Consider the following 21,422-nt stretch of genomic DNA (forward strand, 5'->3'; position numbering starts at 1 on the left):
AGTCAAGTGTTGCATTGTAGGTTTGTTTGTTTGTTTGTTTGTTTGTTTGTTTGTTTATTTAATTACATTTATATACCGCCCTTTCCCGAAGGACTCAGGGCGGTTTACAGGGTAAGTAAAAACCAAGATACAAAAGTTAAAAACAAGTTTAAAAAGAAATTATATTTGTCCCTGTATAAATAAAACCCCAGTTGAAATAAGATTAATCCTCAGCCTGGGCCCGGGAGCTCAAAGAGCCAGGTCTTCAGGCCCCGGCGGAATGATCGGAGTTCGGGGGCAGTCCTCAGCTCCACTGGCAGCTGGTTCCAGAGGGCAGGCGCCCCCACTGAGAAGGCCCTATCCCTGGGTGTCGTCCGCCGGCAATCTCTTACCGGTGGCACCCTGAGAAGACCCTCCCTGTGGGAGCGCACCGGATGAAGGGAACTTGATGCCGGCAGCAGGTGTTCCCTCAGATATCCCGGACCCAAGCCATGTAGGGCTTTATAAGTCATCACCAGCACCTTGAATCTCACCCGGAGGGCAACCGGGAGCCAATGCAGCTCGCGGAGTAGAGGTGTTACATGGGAGTATCGGGAGACCCCCATCACAACAGGTTGTCTTTGCTCACAACTCTGCCTGATTATTTATTTTTATTTTATTAAATTTATATGCCACCCATCTTGTGGATTACATCATCTTCTAAAAAATATTCTGTGCCATCTTTCATTGGCCTGGCTGCAAATTCAAGGAATTAAGTTGGGGAAAGCATACTCTGTTCCATTCGGCTCCCCTCGATTATTTTCGTCCCATGTTTAAATAACGGTCAGCAAACTTTTGGGGCTGCTAAACATGCAGAGTCCTGTTTGGATTTCTAAAATGTTTTGGATTACTAAACCCTTGGTGGTTTATCCTGGTAAGCCCTTCTGGTTTGGGTGTGGATAGTGCTATTTTGACTACCTAAGCAATGGAAACATTAGGCCTGATGCATAACTAGAAACTCCCAATACAGCAGATTATTCCCTAAGGTAGACTTTGCCTTTTTAGCAACTGCATCACACTGCTGGTGTACGTTTTACTGTGCTTGACAAGAACACCTGGATTCCTTTTACATGTACGATGGCCAAATCAGATGTCCTCCCATCTTACACTTAGCCCTTAAATTTTTAATTTTATTGTCAAATTTATTGGCCGGCCATCTCGCAGTTCATGAGACTCTGGGTGCTTTACATCAGGATAAAACAACATATAACTGCAATTATAAATATGGAAACAGATTAAAGTTGCAAAAAATTAAAACAAGGGTTTGGAGAGGAGAGGTGGGGGCGTGTGCCTTCTCTGTTAGTGCACCAACCACCACCAGCCAACAGCTTCTCCTTCAGGACCCCATGTCAGCTGGCATGACCAGGTTTTAAAGTTCCTCCTGAAGGCTAAAAGAGATGGGGAGGATTCCAGCATGAATGGGGTGGGCCAATCCCAGTGGGGAAAGACAGTCCTGTAGATACCCTAGACCAGGTGTCCCCAACTCCCGGTTTGTGGACCGGAACAGGTCCGCAGCATGCCAGTAAGCAGGCTGCACAAATAAGCAAAGCTCCATCCTCGGGATGCAGGCAGTATTCAAAACCATACCCTCTGTGGTCCATGGAAAAACCTTTCTCCATGGCACCGGTCCCTGGTGCCCAAAAGGTTGGGGACCTCTGCCCTAGACTCATGCCATAAAGGGATTTAAAGGTAATAACCAACACCTTGACTTGCATCCAGAAGCATATCGGCAGCTCACATACAGCTCGTGTAATAGAATCGCTTTTCCTACCCACATCTAGAACTTCAGGTTTCCTCCTGTTAAATTCGGTTTTATTTTATTCGATTTCATTCATTTCAAGCCACTGATCATAGCCTGTGTAAACCGTAGGGGGAGGGGGGGCACAGTGGCTTAAGCTTTAGTGGTTACAAATGCTGAGCTTGTCAGCCGGAAAGCTGATAGCCCAGGTTCAAGATCCGAGTGCCACGCAAAGGGATGAGGTCTCATTCCTTGTCCAGCTCCTGCCCACCTAGCAATTGGAAAGCATGCAGATGTGAGCAGATAAATAGTTACCATTATTTAAAGATAACAGCATTCTGTGTGCCTCGGCATATAGTCATGCTGGACATGGGACCATCGGAAGGATTTTTGGACAACGCTGGCTCCCTCAGCTAAGAAACAGAGATGAGCACCGCCCCCTAGAGTCGGACAGTGGAAATCTACCTTTTCCTTAGTTTAAGTCAGGGGTGTCAAACTCAATTTCATTGAGGGCCACATCAGCATTGCGGTTGCCCTCAGGGGGCCGGGTGGGTATGGCCAGGGTGGGCGTGGCCTACTGGGTGGGCATGGCTAGAGTGCGTATGGCCTACTGGGTGGGCGTGGCCAGCTCTACATCGTTCGCATCAAGGGTGCCTATGGGGGCCTGGGCAGGAGTGGGACAGATCTGGGGGTCTCTGGCAGAAGGAGGGTCTCTGGACCAGGGCCAAGGCAGAGGGGGCCGTTCCCTCACTGTTTCCAGGATGGCTTCACGGGCCGCATAAAACCACTTCACGGGCCGGATCTGGCCCCCGGGCCTTGTGTTTGACATGTCTGGTTTAAGTCATCTGGAATCTTCCAGTTTTGTGTCATCTGTAAACTTTATAAGAGCCCTCTCAGTTCCAGTGATAAAATTGTTAAATGGCACAAAGGACCCAGACACACCACTTAATATTTCCCTCAACTGTTTTGAGCCCATCTAACAGTAGTACTTTCTAGCCCATATTTCACATTCTGTGAAGCAGAATATTCTGAGACCTTCCGTCAGGGCCTTTGCTGCGTTGCACTGTGTCTCTGGCATTCCCTTGATCTATTAAACTAATAATTCTGTGAAAGAAGACAGTTCAGTAACCTGTCATCATTTGTTTGCGAAAAGTCCAGGTGGGCTCCTGTTAAACCGTAGTAGCATGGATACTCAGGTGCTCCCGCTGTACATCTTGACAATTTATTTCAAGATCTTGCCCACTGTAGCTACCAAGCTGCCAGTTCTGTAATTTCTTCGTTTCCCTTTTCAAAGATGGGGATGTTTTTTTCCTCTCCTCCAGTCTTATGAGACCTCATTAGTCTTGCAGGAATTCTCAAAACTGACTGAAAATCAGTCTCTTCTAGTTTTCCACTGGTTTTGAATTCTTATCCACTTTTTTTGCCAGGCCTAAGCTGCAGTTCCTTACTTCCCCCAATGTCATAACCATGATCAGCTAGGGCTCCATTTACCTTCTGGGAAAAGACATTAGCAAAATAAGAAGTAAGAAATTCTGCCTTTTTAAAAAAAAAAAATAAAGCCACACACAACCAGGCACCACATAAATACTACACATAGATTAGCCCAAGGCATACATTCTGGTGAGAGGGAAGTTTCCTGAGGACGGGCACCAGAACAAGTCCAAAAGCTCGGAAGACTAAACCTTTGGTCTCGGTGACCGACCTAGGTTATCCTGAGTGTTAAGGAATTTGTTGTGCAGAGGTCTCCTTGTGCTACCAAAGAGTTGCACAGACAAGGAAGGGTACTGAGAGCAGTAAGAGTCACACACAGGAGTACACTGAGTTGTAAAAGCAAAAAGTATTTTACTTTGTGGTGGCGTAAAAACAAAAATGCACAGTCAAAAATAAACAGTCCAGGTCATAAACAATAGCAACAGTCCAAGGAGTAATCCAAACTACAAAGTCTTCTTACCGGTCCAGAGGTCAATACACAGTTCAGGTTTACAACAGTAGTAAACCAACAGCAGAGCAAAAACAGTAATAGTAGAGATCAGTGAATTCAGAGAGAGAGAGAAAAAAGCTACGTTCCTAGCTTCCTCTTATGGCCATGAGAACACTTACACACCCATTGGCCAATTAACTTCTTAAAGTCATAACATTATGGTTAATATATTTTCAACCCAACATTGTAGGCTAGCACCATATGCCTAACACTGAGACACATACAGATGCCTTCATTCATGAAAGTCTGCCTTCTCATCAAAGCATAACATTACCACTTTCTCCTCAGAACTGACCTTTAGCTCTTTTTTGGCCCTCCTTTTTAAAATAACGCTTGGGGCTATTTTTGTTATCTTGAAAACCTCAATTCATTTTAGCTTCTCCTTGTAGTCTTTAATTGTTGTGTTCAAGTTTTATTACTTAATTATGCCCCTTTTTTTTCCTCTTCAGCATTTTAGAGAATTCTGCATTTGTCCGTTTCATTTTTCCTTGCGTTGTTTGTGATAACACATTCAGCGTCTCATTTCGTAGTCAAGCAAAAAAGCAAATGGATCATCAACCTAAGAGTTCTCAACCGCACAAATGATCAGGCCCAAATTATAATTATTTTGGACACATTACAGGTAGTCCTTGACCACAACTGAGCCCAAAATTTATGTTTTTAAGTGAGACAATTGTTAAGTGAGTTTTGCCCCATTTTACGACCTTTCTTGACACAGTTGTTAAGGGAATTGCTGCAGTTGATAATTTAGTAACCTGGTTGTTAAGTGAATCTGGCTTCCTCATTGACTTTGCTTGTCAGAAGGTTGCAAAAGGGGATCACACAACTTTGGGACACAGCAACAGTGATAAGTATGAACTAGTCGCCAAGCATCTGAATTTCGATCACGTGATCATGGGGATGCTTCAAAGAGTGTAACTGTGAAAAATGGTCATAAGTCACTTTTTCAGTGCTGTTGTAACTATGAATGGTTACTAAATGAACTGTTGTAAATTGAGGACTATCTGTATATGATAGAGAAGAAAGAGAATAGGATGGCCAGCAACAAGATGGATGTCTCAGTTATAACAGTGATGGATGTAGAGTTGAAAGTTGGAGACATACCCTCCTGGGCAAAAGTGTCAACACCATCAAATCATTTCATTTAATAGAATTTCCCTTTTCCTTTGTCCTCCTTGGACACTTTCCTCCTTCAAGACTTATAGCCTTTGGATCTGACCCACTTTTCCCTTGAAGTTATCAGATCAGCTTTTCTGAAGCCTGACAGGAGGTCTGACTCTCTTCAATTCCTCCTCCTCCTCCTCCTCCTCCTCCTCCTCCTCCTGATATTAAAAATTCACAGATAACATGATCCTTGTGCACCAAGGTACCAATCATCTTAAATTCTTCCAACTAATTCCTTTTTGTTGGTGAGGATTAGATCCAAGATTAGATGAGAATTAGGGTTGCCTTGATCTTTCCTCTTTCTTTTGACAAATAAAGCTGGCGATAAGAGAGAACAGGACTTCGTTAGACCTCTTGACTCTTGGCAAAGTTAGATTCCCAGAAGGACGATCACGACTGCATGCCTTTTTGAAAAAGTTTTGATGCAGAAAGATCTCATCTGTATCTTCTGCCTGTCCAGGTGGTCTGTATTAAATTATCGCAGTGACCCCAAGTTTATTTCTTGCTTCTTTTACAGTATTCTAACCGAGATACTTCTAGCAGGATTTCCATTTACATCCCCACCCTTTTTTTCCTTGGGTCTACTCCTTTTGAATAGATTGTGACTTTCCACCATTGTGTGCCAATCATAATAGGGCTCGCAACTTGGGTGTCCTCCTGGACTCACAGCTCAGTTTGGAAGACCATGTAGGAGCTGTGACCAGGGGGGGCTTTTGCCCAGGTTTGCCTGGTGCGCCAGTTGCGACCCTATCTGGACTGGGATGCCCTGCGTACAGTCACTCATGCGCTCGTGACCTCTCGTATAGACTACTGCAATGCTCTGTACATGGGGCTGCCCTTGAGGACCACTCGGAGGCTTCAGCTGGTGCAGAATGGTGCAGAATGGCTTCAGCTGGTGCACACGAGTTGTGATGGGAGTCTCCCGATACTCCCATGTAACACCTCTTCTCCGCGAGCTGCATTGGCTTCCAGTTGCCCTCCGGGTGAGATTCAAGGTGCTGGTGATGACCTATAAAGCCCTAAATGGCATGGGTCCGGATTACTTACGGGAGCACCTGCTGCCGGCGTCATCTTCCCTTCGTCCTGTGCGCTCCCACAGAGAAGGCCTCCTCAGGGTGCCGTCGGTCAGAGAGTGTTGGCTGGCGGCCCCCAGGGGGAGAGCATTCTCTGTGGGCGCGCCAGCCCTTTGGAATCAATTACCGGTTGAGCTCCGGATGGCTCCCGACCTTCGCTCTTTCCGCCGTGATCTGAAAACCTACTTATTTGAAGAGGCTGGCCTGGTCTAAGGGTTTGGGGTATTTTTAACTATTTATTGTTAGGGCTAAATTAATTTAATCTTACTTTTAACTTTTGTATGTAGTACTTTTATTGCCCTGTACACCGCCCTGAGTCCTTCAGGAGAGGGGCGGTATAGAAATTCAATTAAATAAAAAATAAAATAAATAAATAAATATCATCCCACCATCATACTTGATTTCCTGAGTCCACACCTCTATTTCTCCATTTTTTTTCTGCCCCAAACACTGCACAAGTATATAATAGAAGCATCTGAAGTTTTGGGTACCATCCACTTGGCACCTCTGTTGCAATTTCTTGCAAAACTGAGTCCCCATCCTGATGATCTTCCAGCTTTCTTTGGCCCAGTCCACAACTGCATATGTCGTGAGTTTTGCCACCCTCCCTCTTTTTTCTAGTAGTTGAATGCCCTCCTGATGAGATTGCCCAAATCTCCTTCCCTGTTTTGTAAGAGATATCTCATCTCTTTGTGAGGGTAGTGCTCGAACTGTAACCATTTGTTTAATGACTGAAGTTACAGTGGCAGTGGAAAAAGCAATTTATGACCTTTTTTCCCACGCTTATGACTGTTGCATTATACCCAGTCACATGATCAAAATTTGGATGTTCGGCAGCTGGCATGTATCGAATGATGGTTGCACTGTCTCGGGGTCATGTGATCTCGCCTATTTGCGACCTTCCGGCAAGCAGAATCAATTGGAAAGTCAGATTCACTTAACAACCGTGTTACTAACTTAACAACTGCAGTGATTCGCTTAAGAACTGTGGCAAGAAAGGTCGTAAAGTGGAGCAAAAGTTAACAACTATCTTGCTTAGCAACAGAAAGTTTGAGCTTTGTTGTGGTCGTAAGCTGAGGACTATCTGTAATCTGTAGTTTTGGTAGAATCCAGACCATACTCGGCCCCAACATTTGAGTTTCCAGTTGCTGATTTCTACAGGGCAGTCGCATAAATTTAGCTCCTGTCTGTCTCCATGGTTGCCACCATTTTCATTTTGTTGAGCTTCACGCCTGCATTTTTCCTCCTTGTTTGAGTTTTAAATAGCAGATGTGCCCTTTTCTTTTGCAGAGGAGATGGCCACATATCTCCGCTACGTGCGACGTCTGGACTTCTTTGAAAAGCCAGATTATGACTATCTACGGAAACTTTTCACTGATCTGTTTGACCGGAATGGCTACATCTTTGATTATGAATACGACTGGGCTGGGAAACCTTTAGTAAGTAGCAGCCAAGGAGGTCTCTGGGTGGAGAAAGATAAATTTATCTCTCTCCCTCTCCCTCTCCCCTGCTCTCTCTCTCTCTCTCACACACACACACAGCCTTTTTGTTCAATGGAGGAAGTTAGCAGAGATGGTATGACATAAGCACAAACAATTCATTACCCAAATATTGTGTGGATTGCTATAACACTTCTTGAGAATCATCTTATGATCTGGAAAGTAAGTACGAACAGTGTCTTACTAATGGCCAAGGTTGCACTTTTCCTAAAAATTTAAGAAACCTGGTGCTTCTTAGCAACTTCTCTATGAGTAGCTGTCCAGATAGACCTTGACTTATGACCATAATGGTGTCTGCTTATCACGGTCATAAGTTGTGACAATTGTAAAATGGGTCGGTCATGTAGCAGTCATTAAGTGAATGCCACGGTTTTAAATTTAATTTTATTCATTAAATTTATATGCAGCCCATCTCAAATGTCAAGAGACTCTGGGTACTTGTTAAGCGAATGCAATGGTTGTTAATGTGGTTTGCTATGGGTGTGTTTTGCCAAAAACCAAGTAAATGCTGGATTTTGGCAAAACTGTTGTAAAATACAATTGCGTGACTTTTGGATGCTGCAAATGGCCATAGATGGCAGCTGTGTTGCCAAGTATTCAAAGTTCAGTCAAGTGACTGCTTGGCGGAGCAATTGCAGGAACTACAAATCCAGGCTGTAAGTAGCCCCAAATTAGGTCTGTGATAACTTTGAATGGTCGCTAAGCAACTAGTTGTAAGTCGAGGACTACCTGTACACTGTCCACTCTCAGAGGGAAGGAGCAAATATCAAGGCCACTATTCTGTATTAACAGGTAGTCCTTGACTTACGACCACGACTGAGGCCAAAATGTCTGTTGCTAAGCAAGACAGTTGTTAAGTGAGTTTTGCCCCATTTACGACCTTCCTTGCCACAGTTCTTAAGTGAATCACTCCAGCTGTTCAGTGGATTGTTCAATCTTCAAGCGAATCTGGCTTCCCCCGTTGACTTTGCTTGTCAGAAGCTGGCTGAGAAGGTTACAAATGTCGAAAAAAAACCCCCAGACAATGCAGTTGTCATAAATACATGCCAGTTGCCAAGTGTCCAAATTTTGATCATGTGACCGTAAGGATGCTGCAACTGTTGTTAAGTGTGAAAAACGGTGATAAGTTACTTTTGTCAGTGGTGCTGTAACTTCAAACCATCACTACCTGTATTGGACCATTTGTTTCTTTTGGCAGTGTTGGGCATTTGATTATAGAAAGACAGGATAACCCATGGTCTTCAAACTTGGCCCTTTTATGACTTTTGGACTTCAACTCCCAGAGGCAAGTCTCATTCAATCAGGTAGGCCTGCAGCCTTAGTTCCCCTCCATTCACAATCCATTCACAATCACTGCCTCACATTGTTGCCTCACATGTGCCTGGCTGAGGAATTCTGGGAGTTGAAGTCCCACAAGTCATAAAAGGGCCAAGTTTGAAGACCCCTGGGATAACCAAACAACCTGACTATTTCGAGACATTTGATTCTCTTTTCATGGGGAGAGAGGCATTTGTTCTCCTAGAAGACCCCTAGATGGGTCAAATTTTAAAGTCCAATTGTCTAAATTGGTGGAGAAAACTCTGAATGTTTGCCTATTTCTCTCCTCCTTTGTGCAGCCAACCCCTATTGGCACAATCCAGAGTGACGTACAAGTCCAGCCTCCGAACAGGGAGAAAGCACAGCAGTACATCAAACAGCAGGTAACTAGTGTTTGATTTATTGATCTATTTCTTTCTTTCCTAGGGTCGGAACGTGTTTAGGTGAATAACTTAAATGTGAGTCAGATCACAGCTTTAATTTGTGCAGCAAAAGTATAAGACAGGTTTTCCCAATCTTGGCAATTTTAAGATGTGTGGACGTCAGTTCCCAGAATTTCCCAGCCAACTATGCCATGCTGGCTAGGGAATTCTGGGAGTTGTAGTTCACAGGTCTTAAAAGTTGCCAAGATTGGGAACCCTTCCTATAAGTTACTCTGACAAGGGAGGCACAACCTGGAAAGGGAGGCTTGGTGCCACCTGGTGGACAGAGCCAGAGATATCTTTGTCTCCTGGAAGTGTGGCTAAAACACGGCTTGATGTGAAGACACCCGATCTTGATCTAGAATAATGGTTCTTCATACTGATAATGGTTGGGATAGATCAGGGGTGTCAAACTGCCAGGCTGGACACATCACCACAAAACTGCGCCCACCCCATTGCCAGCAATGGGGGGGAAAACTCCGATACGTCGTGCAATGTCACATGACGTCGTGAGTTTAACGTGTCTGGGATAGATAGTCTAGTTCTCTCCTTAGGTTTTGGACTTCAAATTCCATGAGAGAGCCAGCTTGGTGTAGTGCTTAAAGCACCAAGCTAGAAACTGGCAGGTTGTGAGTTCAAGTCCAGCCATGAAAACCAGCTGGGCCACTCACTCTCTCTCATCTCAGTCCAACTCACAGGGTTGTTGTGGTGGGAAAAATAGGACGACGAAGGTGCATTTGATAGGCTTGCCCCCTTGTTTATCGAAATGGTTCTTTATAAAAATAATAAAGGCAGGATATAATAAATATATAAATAAATAATAAATAAATAAACCTTTATTGTCAAAGTACAACATGTGTACATTGAGATTAGCTGAGCCTCCCCCTGTGCTCTCTCCCCCCAACACACAGTGACAACAAACCCTCCATCCCACCACACTATGTGAACCAACCATATGAGTTCTAACTAGCATGACCAGCAGTAGGATATCGTGGGAGCTGTAGTTCCAAACATCTGCAGGGCTATCCTTAAGTCTCACTGCACAGCAGGGTCATTTCCTTCCCTGCCACCTTTTAATTAGAGATGCCAAGAGCAGAACCCAGGATACAGCAGAGGCTGTATCTTTTTGGTACGGGCCTCCGTTCTGCTGCCTTTCTCTAGTTGTCTGACTTGATGGGTAACATCTTTTCCAGGGTTTTTTTCTCCGTTGGGTCCCCAAAAATATTTTGAATGAAAATATGAAATACATTATCCACTAGTAATGGGATGGACATCTTACTAGCTGTCTGTGCCCTTGAAGCCCCGTGTATAGGACATGTCTGTCTATATTAACCTAGATATCTTCTCTAAAGACTCCTGGCTGGATTTGCGCATGTTCAGCCTAATCAGCTATAATCACAGTAACAGTGTCTGAGGCACCATTTTGGAAATATGGAGTCCACCCCACTCAATTCTTCTAGTCCTGAGTGATGTGCTAAGATAACACTAGCAAGATTTGACTGTGTCAAAATCCCTTCACCATTGGCCAGGCAGACTGCGGTGTCTTAATGGCTTGTTCATGACAAGCTCCAGCATTTGGCAAGCTGCTTCTATGACTTCCAAGGTACAATAGTGAATTCTATAATGAATATCCTTGTTTGTATTGTTATTATTATTTTTTTCAGCCACTTTATATCACCAACTCTTTTTCTTAGAGGACTTACTGGACTGGGCTTTGGCACGACCTCAGAATTTATTGAATTTGTCCTTTGCACAGCGTGGCTAATAGGCAGAATGTAGTTTCACCCACAATTAACCAAAAGTTTTACACTAAAACTGCCCCTTTCCCATCCCTGTATCGAGTGGGTTCTTGTTTTATCTATCTGGTTGTGTTGTATAGATTTCAACTCTCAAATTTCAGGGATTTGAGGTTGAAAAACACCGGGTTTCACTAAAGTATAATAAAATGACAGCGGGTTTTTTGGCCCTTTTGGCCGTAAGTAAAATTGAATTGAATTGAATTGAAGGACGCAGTCAAAACAATTCAACAATCCAGTCTAGCTCATTAAGGCAGCCTGGAGCTCTGCAGAATCTAGAAAAGTATTAAGATCTTTCTGACATGCAGGATGTTGGAGCTATTCCATGTCTCAAAAAGGAAGATGTTTGGGAGGGGGTGGCAGACACTGAGAAGATGCCAGGCTCCCATTCCCCCCCCTCCCCCCAATTTCCTCTGGACTGGAAATCTTCCATATTTCTTCCCTTAAAGTTCTTATGGGCTAAAACCAAGTCTCGCCCTATCCACCCCACCATCCATAACAATATTGTGAAGTTTAGTAAATCTGAAAGTACATTTGTCCCTCCTCATCGTTAGAGTCTTAAGAAAGACTCTAACTCTAAGACTCTAAGAAACTGCATCCAGTTTTGGTCACCACGATGTGAAAAAGATGTTGAGACTCTAGAAAGAGTACAGAGAAGAGCAACAAAGATGATTAGGGGACTGGAGGCTAAAACATATAGGGAACGGTTGCTGGAATTGGGTATGTCTAGTTTAATGAAAAGAAGAACGAGGGATGACATGATAGCAGTGTTCCAGTATTTCAGGGGTTACCACAAAGAAGAGGGAGTCAAGCTGTTCTCCAAAGGATCTGAAGGCAGGACAAGAAGCAAAGGATGGAAACTCACCAAAGAGAGAAGCAACCTAGAACTAAGGAGAAACTTCCTGACAGTTAGGACAATTAACCAGTGGAACAACCTGCCTCCAGAAGCTGTGAATGCTCCAACACTGGAAATTTTAAAGAAGAGACTGGACAGCCATTTGTCCGAAATGGTATAGGGTTTCCTGCCTGAGCAGGGGGTTGGACTAGATGACCTCCAAGGTCCCTTCCAACTTTATTATTATTATTATTACTATTACTATTATTATTATTATTATTATTATTATTATTATTATTATTATTATTATTATTATTATTATTATTATTAAATTAGGGGCATTTTGTCTAAAGACATTTACCACTCCCCCATTCCTTCTGAATGCCTCTTGTCTAATCTTGACCAATTCCTCCTGTCTCTCAAGAGCATTCCTATTGACCAGGGGTGGGCAACCTTGGCTCTTTTACGACTCGTGGACTTCAACTCCCAGAATTCCTGAGCCACGAGTCGTAAAAGAGCCAAGGTTGCCTACCCCTGCTATAGACCATTACAGGCAGTCCTCATCTAGTGACTGTCTCGTTTAGTGACCATCTCATTTAGCGACTGTAGTTACAGCAGTGATGACAAATTTCTCAACGTCCACCCTTTTACGACCTTTACGGGTCTACAAAAGAAAGGAACTCCAAAGTAGAATCATAAGCATAGGTGCTATTTCACTTAGCAACAACAACAGCTTGGAAATCTCTCCCTTTCCCCTCAGCATGGCTGGCTCAGGAATCCTGGGAGTTGAAGTCCACGAGTCATAAAAGAGCCACGGTTGCCTACCCCTGGTTTAAGGAAATGTAAAGTGATGCACATTGGGAATTTTTTTTAATTTTAAAAAAAACCACTTAAGTTCATGAATGTAGTGATGGGGGATGAGCTACTGTAAATAACCAAGAAAAAATCTTGGGTCATAATGGAGAGTATTTTAATGTGTCAACTCAACATGTACTAAATATGAAAAAGGCAAATTCAGTGCTAGGCCTAATTAGGAAAACACAGCTTGGTGACATTGCAGTGTGCTCGTATGCAGATAATCCTTGACTTAACAACCATTTGTTTAGTGACCATTTGAAGATACAACGGCACTGAAAAAAATAAATTATGATCAGTCCTCACACATACAACCATTGCAACAGGACTATAATTATCAGATCCAAATTTGGGTGCTGGGCAACTGGCATGTATTTCTGATGATTGCAGTATCCTGGGATCATGTGATTGCCATTTGCAATCTTCCCAGCAGTTTCCAACAAGCAAAAGTTAAGGGGGAAGCCGTATTTGCTTAATGCCCGTGTGATTAACATAACAACTACAGCGATTCATTTAACAATGATGCAAGCAAGAACATAAAATCAAACATGACTCTTAACAACTGCTTTGCTTAGCAATGGAAATTCTGGTTCTAATTGTGGTTGTAAGCCAACATCTATGGTTCATCTGCATTTGGTCTCATGCGTACAGTTCCGGTCACCATGAGAGATATAATGGCACGGGACAAAGTGCAGAAATAGCAACCAAAATAATTGAGGGATTTCACTTTTCTTATGAGAAAAGCCAAACTTTTTAGGATCCTTTCACTTAGAAAAAAAAAGGATAGGGTTCAGTTGTCCAAAATCATGCATGACCTAAAACGGGTGTCCAAACTTGGAAACTTTTAAGACTTGTGGACTTCAACTCTCAGAATTCCTTAGCCAGCATGGCTGTCTGGGCAGTTCTGGGAGTTGAAGTCCGCAGATCTTCAGGTTGCCAAGGTTGGACACCCCTGTCCTAAAAAAAGAGAAACATCTCTCATTCTCAAAACTTTAGGAGCAGGGATTAGTGAAATGTTTGGAAAGGAGGCATTGCCTTACATTGGCCTTAACCTAAATTCCTTATCACAAAACATGATGCTGGCTATTAACTTGGGCGACTTTGTTATTTATTTTTATTTATTAAATTGATTGGCTGCCCATCGTACCACAGGGTAACTCTGGGCATCATGCAATATGACAAGGGCAAAATTATACAAAACCTATACACAATACGAACAAAATACCATAAAAATATAAATCCTCAACCCTAACTTAAAAAAGAAGGGGAGGGAGTAGCACGAGCAAATGGAGTGGTGGGATCTGTTATTAATCTTGTCAACCGCCCCCCAGTGTGAAGCCCCAGGAGTCCAGGAGAAGAGCCCTCTGCCATTGAGCCTGCCCTTTGGACCCTGCCCACTGGAAAACCCTGGCGGTTGGCTTTAGAAGGGGATTGGGTAAATTCATTGTCCATCAAGGACTGTTGGGCCTGGAGACTCCACGTTGCATCCGGTCTGGGGACTGCATACCTTCAAATCCCAGGTAGAGGACAGCAGTGTTAGAGTAGCAGGTCTCGGTCACCTCTTCGGTTGGCTTTTGTGGTTAACAAAAGGCTGAGCTAAGGTGAGCCCTGACTTGACCCAGCAGGCGGTTCTTAGGCTGTTCTGTCCTAAAAGAAGTGGTTTCTTCTTTTAGAACAGAGATCTGAAACAGACAAATAGATATTTTTTTTAAAAAAACCCAACTAAGGATTTGGGATAAGAAGATTTAACAAAAATAGGCATTGTGTAAGGACTGAGACTATTTTCCACTTTCCACACTGTGTATCCTTCCCTACGTCTGCCTCCTGGGAGAAGCACAGGTAGGAAAGAAACGTGGTGGCTTAACCCTCTCTACCTGGTGATGGTGGATTCTGATCCTGATGGGAACACCCTGGATTTTAAAGGGTCTGTGTGTGTGTGTGTGTGTGTGTGTGTGTGTGTGTGTGTGTGTGTGAATGACCCCAACTACACAGCAACAGAAGGGCAGCTTCTTGTTTGCAGGGGCATCTACAGTTGTGCACTGCTGCCATGCTGAAGAAATACCCTGCCCCCCTCACACACACACACACACACACACACACACACACACACACACACGGGGTAGCAGCTGACGTAGGTTGTGAAAATGCAGCCATTGTAAACGAAGTGTGGGAGGGAGCAAAGGTGGGAAATTGACCTGTAATATTTTTGGACCTTGAAAATGCATCAAGGAACCACAGATTTGAGGAGCTGTGGGATCGGTGGGCAAACATCACTTCTGGCAAACTCAAGAGGTTACGAAGGGAGTAGGGAACACGGTCGGTGCTCCAAAATGGAGTGCGCCCATTTCTCTTACCTGGCAATGCTGGTGACCGTTTGAGGGATGCTATATTGATTTGCATTCTAGGCTGTTTCAAATTCTTTTTGCTTTTGCATGTTGTTATTTTTCCCATTTCTTCACCTGTGTTCAAAAATCCCCCCTCTTTCTGTCTCCCTAACCCCATTTTTTTAAAAAAAATATTACTATGATTTTCCCCTTTGTTTCCTGCCTCTGTCATTAGCAGTCACCCGAGGGGACCGAGTTATGGGATCCCCAGGCTGGCCAGCAGCCTGCGGAGGACACACTGGGAGCCCCCTTGGCAGCCAGCAGGCTTGGGGGTTCCATTCAGGTACATGAGACCGATGGGATGGGTGGGGGGTGCCCCATCTGCTGCTGCCGGCCCCCAGCCATGCCGTGGAAGTCTTCTGAGCTTTTTTCCTGTGACCCCTTGTATGTCCAGCCACCTTGGCACCAATTTGCTTTTCAGTCCTGTTTTGACAGCACGTGGACCATTTCAGAAATACTGAAATGCAGTTTGTTCTGCCTTGAACTAGATAGTTTACCTTTCTCCTCATTGCTCATTCTGCTTGGCTCCCAAAAATCGTGTGGAAAAAAAGTAAAGAAAATTCCTTTCTTCGTAATGATTCTTGTAAGGAATCAGGTTTGTTTGGCCTCAGGAGGGGAACTTTTACGTTTTTAATGATAATGAACAAAATAGAGGGAGAAGGGAAAGGGTGGAGGAGAAAGACACTCAACAACTTTAAATATGTTTAAATACATAAACATTTGCAAACTTAAGAAGAAAATGTTAAAACCATACTTGGTAGGTCAAATTTCTACAAAAACCACTTGTAGAAATTAAGAGAATCTTACTAGCAAAATCTTGTGAATGTAGGTAGAAATAGAAATCATGCTTAAAGCTGGGGTGCGTTCCTGTGTTTTTGCTGTGTGTTTGCGTGTGTGCGCGTGCATCACTTCAACACAAGGGAGGATTCTAGTTCAACCATAAGAGTATCTAGAAAAAATTATACATACACACACACACACACACACACACATATAGTAAGCATTCCTCTGTGTTCCTCTGCCTGTCATTGGTGTGCAAGACCCATCTGCTTTTGGCGATGCAAAAAATCCTCACCAGGACCATGAAAGAAACTCAAATTCCTGGATTTGCAGGTGTTCATCACATTCTGTTGTGTTTCATTTGGGTTTTGTTGAGCCACAATTCTGCACAGAGGCCCGTGTTAAGAGGCTAGGATTCTACAGTGTGGAATTCTCATCTGGCTACTGAATTAAATATTGTTTTTAATCTAATTTGCACCTTAATGTCCAAAGTTTGTTCAGAACAAGGTCTAATGTGTGCTTTGTATCACTTCGGTAAAGCTTTTTGGCAAAGAATACCAACATTTAAATTTTGGGGCAACGGGAAAAAGAACAGTGGCCAACATGCTGGGTGCAGCTATCCTTCATGTTCAGGTGCTCTGTCCAGTTTATAAACTTGCTTGATGGGCTGTTCTACCTCCATGAGGACTAGACACATTAAAGTAATAATGGTTATACAATAGTTATTATAATAACAATCAGTTAAAGATGACAGAATCAAAATATGTAAGATGTAAGACTAGCAACAATCTGTTAACAATGGATGAATTTTAAATGGTGGGATTCTCAAATGGGCAGCATTTGTATGATAGGAAATTTACCTAATTAAATCTGTGCTGGATTTCCAGCTCTCATAGCTAAGTATGTTCCTTAAAGTGCCACTCTTGTCTTTTCTGGGTCTTTGTCCATGGTTGCCTCTTCCCTCTTTGCCCCTCCCAAGCTTTTGTGTGCATTACTTTCCCGTCTGACACACATCTGTGACCAGCACCAACCTTTGCTTAATGCAAGAATCTGAAGCCTCATAAGCCAGCAACCAAAAGCATACATTAAACTGGGTGTGCAGCCCCAGTAGGGGATGCAACTGGTTTGCATGGGTATAGCTGTTAAGTAAAACCTAACAGCTTTGGGCCAGGGAGGAAGAGAGCAATTTGTTCAGGAATGAACTATTATTTGTGAATCTCCTGAAGTGACATTGTGTAGGAAACCAGTTCTAGCCCTGACACCACTTCAGCTTTTCAAAAACTAAGGATCTCTCTGTCCATTTGATAAAGATGCTGAACCTCACACATGAATGTATTCCTTTACATAAGCAGGTACTGTGGATCCAAGGAGATAGTCCTTGACTTATGACTGTAGCCCGGCAATTACAGTTGTAAGTCATGACGGCCGTGGAGTGGATCATCACGTAAAGGGACGATTTCACACCCCTTTTTTTGCAGTGGTTGTTAAGTGAACACCAGGGTTGTTAAGCAAACATATTGTTGTTCTCTATGGGCCAGGTTTTGCCAGAAGCTGGAAGTAAACGCTGGTCTTCCAACAAAAATGTTATAAAACAACGGTCGCACAAATGGCCGTAAATGCAGGCACGTGACCATGGGGAGAGACTGGCCTTCAACTTCAGAACTAGGTTGTAATTAGCTTTTGGGGGCGCGTCATAACTTCGATCAGCCGTTAAGCGACCAGTCGTAAGTCGAGGACTACCTGTATTACTTTCCTTTGGAGGCAGGTTTCTGTTGGATGGAATGTCACATGTCTTCTGAAAGTCAGCCTCCTTTGCTTTGAAAGCTTGGCTGGATGCAAGCAGACCCGCCCCGCTGCCCCCTTCCTTCCTCTGGCTGCTTTCTGCAGGAGCAGACCAAGATAAGAAGCAGAGCAAAGTTTTGATGTGTACCTTAGCAGCATGAGGCCTGCGTGTCTGAGGCCTGCTTTGTCTCTCCGGCCATTTCCCCACTTTGTGATGCTGCAAAGACGCTAAGCCAGCTGTACCTGAAGCCCTGCCCAGTATTCTCGGCCCTTCACCTGCTTGCTCTCTTTTAGGTCATGAGTTCTACCAACGGGGAATTGAACACAGATGACCCCACTGCCGGCCACTCAAACGCCCCCATCACGGCACCTGCCGAGGTTGAGGTGGCAGACGACACAAAGTGAGTAACTGGTTCATCCAGCCTAGTTCGGCTGGGAGCCTTTGCGGCTTGGATTAAATCCTGTAAGATGGAAGGTGATGGAGAGGAAGGTGTGTCAGGACTGCCTTGGGATTATAGCAGCCAGGTAGACACCGTGGCTCTAATATGACCGATGTAGCAGGTTCAGGACCGGAAAACATGGTGAGGTTTTGAAGCTTATACTAAGCAAATACCATCTATTCTAACCAGTCTCATCTCTGCTGTCTGCCAGCAGAGAGCAGCTTTTCCATCATCGATTACCTGAACTACTTGGATCTAAAATTGCTCAGGATGCCACATTCTCAGTTATCTGTCAAAAGGTCACTTTCTCAGTTATCTAGTGATGGCCATAGGCTGTCTTTTAATGAGCAGTGACTGATAGCTCGGACACAAATGGCCCCACTCAATTTGCCCACAAGACGTTGACTCAGACCCCAGTCTGATTTGGGGCTAATTTCCTCTGGTCGGCTAATCCTTTTGTCCTGTGAACTACTGACCTGAGGGTTATCTGGACTTCTTATGTCTCATAGAGGCAAGGCCCATGAAAAATAGATTTTCTCTGGCTGTCTCTATACCAGGGGTAGGCAACCTCGGGAGTAGTCCATGAGTCATAAAAGAGCCAAGGTTGCCTACCCCTGCTCTATACCTTGATTTTCTGTCTTATGAAGTCAGAGTGTCAGAGAGACAGCGTAGCCTAGTGATTAAGGCGCCAAGCTAGAAACCAGGAGACTTGGGTTCTAGTGCCACCTTAGGCACGAAAGCCAGCTGAGTGACTTTGGGCCACTCACTCTGCTTCAGCGCAACCCACCTCACAGGATTGTTGTGTGTGGTAAATAGGAGGAAGGAACATTAGATACGTTTGCTGCCTTATAAAGTATAAAAAGTGGGATAAAAACCTAATAATCATTTTCAACTTAGCATTTTATAAACTGAAAAATGTTATTTCCTTTCATTGAAATAATAATACAATGCAGGTATCCTTTCTCCCTAGGTGCTGCTGTTTCTTTAAGAGGAGGAAGAGGAAAACTATCCAGCGCCACAAGTGAAATGTTCCTGTTGGTCAAAGCCAGGATCCCATTGGGACTGCGTTTCCCCCACCCTCCTTTTACTTCCTGGCTAAGGATAATGGATCTTGATGGAATAGGAGGGGGCACTGTTTCCTCCACCTGCTCTCCCACTTGAGTTTTATTGGTGGGTTAGGGACACAGGCAGCTTTGACTGTCCTAGCAGGCACATGTGGGGGGCTTCCCCCATCACATTTTTTTCTTTTCCCTTCTTCCCAGGAGATGCAAATGGAGGGGTGGGGCGGGCACTGGCAGAAAAAGAAAAAGCACGTTGGACTTTTTGCTCAAGTGTCCCACTCTTCCTCCTGGTCCACAGAGAGAAAAAACAACAGCATTAATATTTATGCAGCAGTTCTCCTTCCCTTCCATTTGTCAGTTTATTTGTCCTCCACCCCTCTATGGAGCTCTTCAAATAGCTTTTGGAACAATAACAACAACAACAAAAAAAGAACACAAACAGAAAATGGGAATCAATTCTACTTGTTTACCTTTAGAAGAAGCAAAGTGATGATTCTGAGAACAGCCCTGCACGTATTTCTTCTTCTCCTCTGTTGTTTGCTTCAGTCTCAAGTTAATTTAAAAATGGCATTTTCGGCCTTCAGGCTGCAACATCTCCTCACCCTGCACCTTTCCTGTCGTAGTGATGCAAATGGTTTTGCTTATTTTTTTTTTCTGCTTTGAGTTTTAAGGATGTCCCCCTCCCCCCAATGTCTGCCTGATTTCCCTTTTTTTTCAATTTAATTTCCCCAGACCTGCCAAATTACTCTTTGATGACATCCTTTAGGGAAGCTTTGTCCCCATACTCCAAATAACACGAGAGGCAAAAATAAATGTATCGTGCAGGGGGGGAGGGTGGCTGGGGAATAATTTTACACACTTCCTCATTTCTCAGTGCACTTTTTTTTGTAGCAATACCAGCATTTGTGTCTTGAAAAACGATCCAGTTTTAAGATATTTTTTTAAAAAAATTAAATTAAGTTCTACCCACTCCCAGGTGGGAGAGAATTAAGGGCAAAAGTCTTGGATCTCAGGAACGGCAGCCTGCCAAACATAACCCCAAAGCCAACGTCGATTGTTAGAGAACCGTGGAGAAGAAGGGGACTTTCATGACCAAAGTGAAACCTACATGGACAGGATCACTAGGTGAGATCGTTCCATTTGATGGCCCTCACAGCACCTGGGTACTTGCCAATTTCATTTGAAATTAAATAGGTGGCAACAAACTTCTATTTGGGTGGACAGAGGAGGCCCACTGACGAAGCGTTGTGCAAGGACAATCCACTTGTTTTGGTCTGTTCTTTCTCAAAAAAACCCAAGAGCCATCTGCATTTCCAGCTTCCCAGTTGGGTGATGGCTTGTAATCGGCTCCTGCAGAACCACCGATACGACTGTTATTAGTATGGAAATGAGCAAAACGCTTTGCAGGCCTCTTTTTATGAAAAACATCCAAGCCAAGCCAAAATCTACCTTGCCAGGGAAGGAGATGGCTTTAGAATAAGGCCTGCGTCTGGCTTTCATGCTTTTATCCCATTGTATTCCATCACTAGCTTACGTGTTCTGCCCCGGCCTTAGACAAAAGTTGTGCCTGGGTACACTGCGGCCTGTACGCCTGGATTGAACGTACACGCTTCTCCCAGTTGACCAAGTCAAAACGAAACAGCTGGTCTGCAGCCATCAAAGCTACACCTGTCCGAGCTGCTTCTGCGTTGTGACAGTAGCAGTGCAGCTTCATTACTACTTTAGATATATTTTTTTACCAAGGGATAAGACAGTTGGCCCTGCGTTGCTCCAAACTATTTCGTCTTTCACCCTGTGTTGTAATTACGGCACTTGGAATGTCGGGATGTGGCCTGCTGGGGAAATGGTGGCAGGGTTAGTACCCGGGGGTGGGGGGTGGGGGAGGTAGGTAGGGGATAAATACTTTGGTCTCTGCTAAACTAAAGAGCACCCTTCGGTGGATGGGTGCTGCTACAGACCAAAGGAGTGCAACTTTAAAATTCGCCACACACCTCATCGTTAGTGCTAAATCATATCTATTGGACTTCACCCCCTCCTAATAATGAGGGTTACTGCCTCCTCACCTTATAGCCTTGAAGTTGTTCACTTTCTAGAACTAGATTTAAACCTCTTCCCTCCCCGTCAATGTGGGTTTTAAGATTTGAACCCCCTCCTTTGGGGATTGCATAATTGATAGCAATCCTGATGACTCTGAAGGGAATGGAGGGGGGGGGGGTTGGATTGTCCCAACCCAACCGTTTATTGCAAAAGCTGGCACTTAATTTTGTTGTGCTTTTT

At 44.0% G+C, this 21,422-nt stretch overlaps 2 protein-coding genes across 11 annotated transcripts in view; one reads left to right on the forward strand and one right to left on the reverse strand.

Annotated features, from left to right (window-relative positions):
- CSNK1G2 (casein kinase 1 gamma 2) overlaps window positions 1-19,294 on the forward strand; it is a 96,869-nt gene extending 77,575 nt beyond the window's left edge. The window contains exons 9-13 of one of the 3 annotated variants that reach the window (XM_083349881.1): window positions 7,265-7,413; window positions 9,090-9,173; window positions 15,258-15,365; window positions 17,939-18,045; window positions 19,055-19,294. In XM_083349881.1, coding sequence (XP_083206007.1) covers window positions 7,265-7,413; window positions 9,090-9,173; window positions 15,258-15,365; window positions 17,939-18,045; window positions 19,055-19,109 — 503 coding nt within the window. In that variant the 3' untranslated portion in view covers window positions 19,110-19,294. Of the gene's footprint in view, window positions 1-7,264; window positions 7,414-9,089; window positions 9,174-15,257; window positions 15,366-17,938; window positions 18,046-19,037 lie in introns of all 3 variants that reach the window. The other 2 variants (XM_083349880.1, XM_083349879.1) reach the window with 2 other exon arrangements.
- The window catches only part of BTBD2 (BTB domain containing 2), a 51,552-nt gene that overhangs the window by 9,040 nt on the left and 21,090 nt on the right, over window positions 1-21,422 (reverse strand). The window contains exons 10-13 of one of the 8 annotated variants that reach the window (XR_014490860.1): window positions 19,616-19,759; window positions 14,206-14,380; window positions 7,579-7,628; window positions 660-3,250 (exon numbers count right to left, since the gene is read on the reverse strand). The gene's annotated coding sequence lies outside the window, so the exon portion shown is untranslated. The other 7 variants (XR_014490858.1, XR_014490859.1, XR_014490861.1 and 4 more) reach the window with 7 other exon arrangements.

The sequence above is a fragment of the Vipera ursinii genome (assembly GCF_947247035.1).
Source record: "Vipera ursinii genome assembly, chromosome: 1".
NCBI lineage: Eukaryota > Metazoa > Chordata > Lepidosauria > Squamata > Viperidae > Vipera > Vipera ursinii.